The sequence below is a fragment of the Apaloderma vittatum genome, unplaced genomic scaffold (assembly GCF_000703405.1).
Source record: "Apaloderma vittatum isolate BGI_N311 unplaced genomic scaffold, ASM70340v1 scaffold27129, whole genome shotgun sequence".
NCBI classification, from domain to species: domain Eukaryota; kingdom Metazoa; phylum Chordata; class Aves; order Trogoniformes; family Trogonidae; genus Apaloderma; species Apaloderma vittatum.
Genome location: NW_009737408.1, coordinates 1 through 4,698, shown reverse-complemented (window position 1 = coordinate 4,698; position 4,698 = coordinate 1). Strand labels below are relative to the sequence as shown.

The 4,698-nt window shown below is 58.9% G+C and overlaps 1 protein-coding gene across 1 annotated transcript; it reads left to right on the top strand.

The window, feature by feature from the left end:
- Window positions 1-4: 4 nt before the first annotated feature.
- HPS1 (Hermansky-Pudlak syndrome 1) lies at window positions 5-3,669 on the top strand (the record flags this gene model as incomplete). Its single annotated transcript, XM_009877327.1, has 14 exons — window positions 5-162; window positions 239-341; window positions 469-546; window positions 638-707; window positions 817-884; window positions 1,482-1,649; window positions 1,724-1,900; window positions 1,972-2,039; window positions 2,173-2,295; window positions 2,398-2,463; window positions 2,663-2,807; window positions 2,905-3,018; window positions 3,159-3,241; window positions 3,507-3,669. Coding segments are annotated over 14 exons (1,584 nt in total), but the record flags the coding sequence as incomplete, so codon positions are not given.
- Window positions 3,670-4,698: the final 1,029 nt, after the last annotated feature.

Sequence of the window (4,698 nt, the reverse complement as noted above, 5' to 3'; positions counted from 1 at the left end):
GGCTGTGGAGCGGCTGATCCACCCTCAGCTGTGTGAGCAGTGCATCGAGTTCCTGGAGCGCGAAGTGGTGCAGCACATCAACGCCAGCCCTGAGCGTGGTGGGGACGAAGTGGGCCATGCCTTTCTCCTGGTGCACACCAAACTGCTGGCCTTCTACTCCAGGTGAGCCCAGCCCCAGCCCTGCCACACTCCCCAGGGCTCACACTCCCGGCTGACCCTTTCTTTCTCTGGCCTGCAGCCGCAACGCCAGCTCCATCCGCCCTGCTGACCTGCTCATCCTCATCCTCCTGGTGCAGGACCTCTATCCAAGCCAGAGTGCCGAAGAGGAGCTTGGCCCTCAGGTGCTCCAAAGCAAGGCGTGGGGGGCAGTGGGTTGGGATACCCTCACAGGGTGGTGCCTTAGTGGCCAGGGCTTCATTTTTATAACCCTCTTTTTGTAAGCCCAATGCAGGGAGTGTGCTCCCCCAGGAACCCAAGAGAAGTGAGAGCATCCCTGTGAGCAGCCCTGGCTCCCATGATGCTGTGGAGAAGGATTTGGATGACCAAGTGAGTCCCTGTGTTCAGGAGCTGCAGGGTGGAAGGCTGGCTGGGCTGCCTGCAGCACTCCTGTCACTGACCCAGGCCTTCTCACTGGCAGGACACAGACGATACCTCTGTGCCTGAGGTTTACTACACACCTGAGCCCTCGCCAGGCAGGCACAGCTCGGGTGAGTGCCTGTCTGGGCAGCAGCCCTGCCCCACACACCCCAGCCCTGCAGAGGCTTTGGGATTGTTTGGGAGGCTGGCTGGGAGGGCGACCTGCCTTACTCTCTGCAGGCAGCGAGAGCTGGTTGGAAGACGCTGAGATGCTGAGCACCGGGGAGGCAGACACTGCAGACGTCCAGGTAAGCAAGGGGTTCTGCAGTGCTTCCTGGCTCCACACTTCCTCAGCCTGTCCTGGCCCTCTTTGCAATTTCTGGCCCTCTTTGCAATTTCTGGCCCTCATCACTCATCCTTTGCTCAGCTGCAGCTGTGAATGCCCAAGCTCTAAGGCTGGGCCTGCACTCCATGTCCTCCACATTGGGAATAACCACTTGAGGGCTCTGACCACCCTCTCTGGGACATTGTTTATGGTCTCCCTATCCAGAGCTGTCAGCACAGAGGGGCTGGGGCTGCCTCAGAGCAGTCTGGTGTCTCCCTCTGCTGCCTCTGGGCTCTCTGGACTGCTTCCCTCTGCAGCTCTACAAGCGAGTGCTGGATGTGGCATAAGACATCTGTGACTTGTGTCTTTGCCAGCAGCTTCCCCTCTATCTGCTGCTCTTTTTGGGATCCTTGAGCCCTTCCTCACTGCTGATCTTTTGCAAGCGACCCTTCCAGCTTCCTCAGTTCAGTTGTGTCTCGTTGCAGCTTTTAGGGAATTGCCGTGTCTCTCGAGATCATCCTGGGTCATTGTGGCTTGTCTCATCCCCGCAGGGGACTGAGCATCTCTCCTCTCTCCGCAGATGGCAGAGGACTTACTCCAGACCTTGGGGCCTCTTGTCCCTGAAGCTTCAAACCCCAGAAGGATTTTCCTGGATGCCAACCTGCGAGAAGGGTACTGTCCCTTGCTGCCTCACACCATGCACTGCATTCCGCTTTGGCCAGGCATCTCCCTTGTCCTCCTGACCAAGGTGAGCTTCTTCTAAGGTGAGGGAAGCAGTGTAGAGCAGGGTCCTTGCTGACCCGCCTGTCCCTTCCCTGGCAGGGCCCCACAACCCAGGTGGCTGTCACCTTGTACCAGCTTCTGGATGGTTTCTTGGTGCTGGAGAAGAAGCTGGAAGAGGGACCGGAGGTGGGAGTCCCACGCTCCTATCCCTTCCTGACTGAGCTGCGGCAGCGCATGGACAAGTTTGTGAAGAAGCTGAGCGGGCAGGATATCCAGGTGGGAGTGGGGACAGGAGAACACTGTCCTGCTGCCCCCACAGCTTGATGCCAATTCTTGCTTCTCTCTAGTTGCAGAACACCTGGACAGACTTTAAGAACAAGATATTTTCACGGAGTGAGCCTGGGAGCTCTCCGGAGTGAGTACAAGGTGGCCAGAGAAAGTCTCTGGGGCAGGCAGGGACCTTTCCAAGCCTGAGGGCAGGATGGCTGTCCTCACAGCTCTGGCTACCCAGAGGCCAAACTCGGCACCATCCTTGTCTCTCGGCTCAGACTGCTGCAGGCAGTGGCCAATGTGAAGCGACAGCTCTGCTCTGTTTCCCGCCAGCTCTTCCTGTCTTCCACCGGCCACAGCCTGTCCCAGGGGCTACAGGACCGTGCCCAGAAGCTGATGAGGTGAGTGCACAGAGGTGGCCAGCATCCCCAGGGTGCTGCCCCACACTCAACTGAGTTGAGGCTTGAGGGGACCCACTCTATCACCACACCTCTTCTCGGCAGGGAGAAGCTGCTGGACTGGCGGGACTTTCTGCTGGTGAAGAGCAGGCGCAATATCACCATGGTGTCATACCCATCCCTGCGGCTGGGAAGCCAGCCTGGCAAGTAGGGGTTCCCAGGGGAGTAGCAGAGGTGGGAGTGGGACCATGCTGTCCCAACACTGGGCTTAAGCAGGGAGGAGTGTGGTGGGTGAAGGTGGTTTCCCTAAGGCTCAGGGACTGTCCTGGAAGGACACCAAAGTTGTTGGACAACCCTTAACTCACCCCACATACCTGGAGGACTTTCCTGGCCTGGTGCACTTCATCTATGTGGACCGCACAGCTGGGCAGATGATGGCACCATCGCTCAGCGTGACAGAGAAGTCCAGCTCAGAGCTGGGCAAGGGCCCCCTGGCCACCTTCATCAAGAGAAAGGTACTGCTCCTGGGGCTGGGGGTGGGATGGTGCCCACAGGAGAGGGTGATGGTTGGAGGATTTTCTGCTGAGGCTTCAAGTGCCCCTTGTCCTCCAGGTCTGGTCCCTGATTGCATTGGCCCGGAGATACCTACAGAAGGGCTACACCACGCTCATGCTGCAGGATGGTGACTACTGCTGCTCCTACTTCCTCTGGTTTGAGAACGAGCTGGTATGTGAGGCCAGGAAAGGGCTGGAGCCCCTCTGCTCCAACACACTTTGAGAGCAGAGAGCAGGGCTGTAGGCACAGTCAGCTGTGGTTCCTCAGTGGTCCCTTCCCTGTTCCTGCCCTCTGCTGTCATCTCTCCCCAGGGCTACAAGCTGGAGGTGATGGAGGTGCCGGTTCTTTCTGATGATTCTGCTCCCATGGGGATGCTGGCAGGAGATTACTATAGGTGAGCCGTCCCTTGCCCTGCCATTTGACACCAGGCCCTGGGGCTGTACTCTGAGTGATGCTGCCCTCGCCAGGATGTCACTGCAGGGTGGTACTGGGGATGTGGTGTCACCAGGCCTGCACCAGCCCATCTTCCCAGCCTGGTGCTGTGGTCCTAGCAATAAGCGGGCACTTTGTCCTTGCCAGGCACTTTCTAGGGGGAAGGTGGTTAGAAAAGGGGTGCCAGTCTGCTGTGCAAGCCAAGGCCCCTGTCTTCTCGTCCCCAGGAAGCTGCTGCGTTATTACAGCAAGAACCATCAGGCGGAAGTGGTGAAGTGCTACGAGCTGCTGACCTTGCACCTGGGCATCATCCCCTCTGAGCTCGTGGTCCAGCAGGCCTGCGACTTGGCCCGGCGACTCTGGGAACCCTCACGCATCCCTCTGCTCTGAGCTGCCTCCAGCCACCTCAGAGCTGGGATTAAATCGGGAATGTGGCTGTTCCCAGCACCTGGGCTGCTTTCTGGGTGTCTGTGTGCTGTTGGCTATGCCTGCAGACAGCCAAAGGGGCTGGCACTGACCGCCTTCCCACTCACCGCTGGCTTTGCTGGCACCCAGCAGCCTCCAGGGACAGGCAGCAAGTGGGACTCAAAGGGTGTTGGCAAATCACCATCTTGCTGAAAAGTGCATTTCCAAAGCAGGACTTGGAGTGTTGGCTTGGCATCGCCAGCCGGCTTTGGCTGGAGAGCAAAATGGTGTAGCAAAACCTCCATGAAGAAATGGCCCAGGGTGTGTCCCTCTTCCCTTTTGTCCCCAAATGCAGGATGTGGGGCCCCTGGGGACTTGGCAGGCTCTGGGGAGGTGCAGCCTGTCACGCACGCTCTTGCCTGCACGCAGGCTCCCAAGCACTAGTCAGCTGTGGGGCTGAGGTGAGCTATGAACAGAGGGTAAAGCCAAGGCATCTTACGTGTTTCTGAGGCATGTCTGGGCTTGGTGCACATGCAGTCCCTCCTGCACACAGCTGGGGATAGGGCCAGCCCCGAGGGACTCTGGCAGCTGCTTGCCTCTTGTCACTCCGTGCCACTCACGGGCTGGGGACAGTGGTTCAGGGAGCACTGGACCATGGCAGGGCCCTTGCCCTGTCCTGCTGGGCAGGAATTTGTTGGGTTTGGGGCCAAGCTCACCCACAAGATGCCCATTCTGCTGCTCTCAGAATTGTCCTTGGGACTTGCCTGCTTGAGGGGGGCTAAGCTGCCCTGCCCACAGTACTTGTTGACCCATCACCCCAGTCACGTGCCTGTGGGTCCTCCCTGGAGCAGAACAGGGACTGGGGATGGTGTGTCTCAGGCCCCTGCTTGCCAAGCACCTTCCTGCAGTACAGGCTGGGGAGCACCTGGCATGCTGAGCACCAGGCACGATCCGAGTCTGTCACCTTCCCAGCACTGGGACTGGTCTCCAGGGTCACTGCAAGCCCCAGCAAAG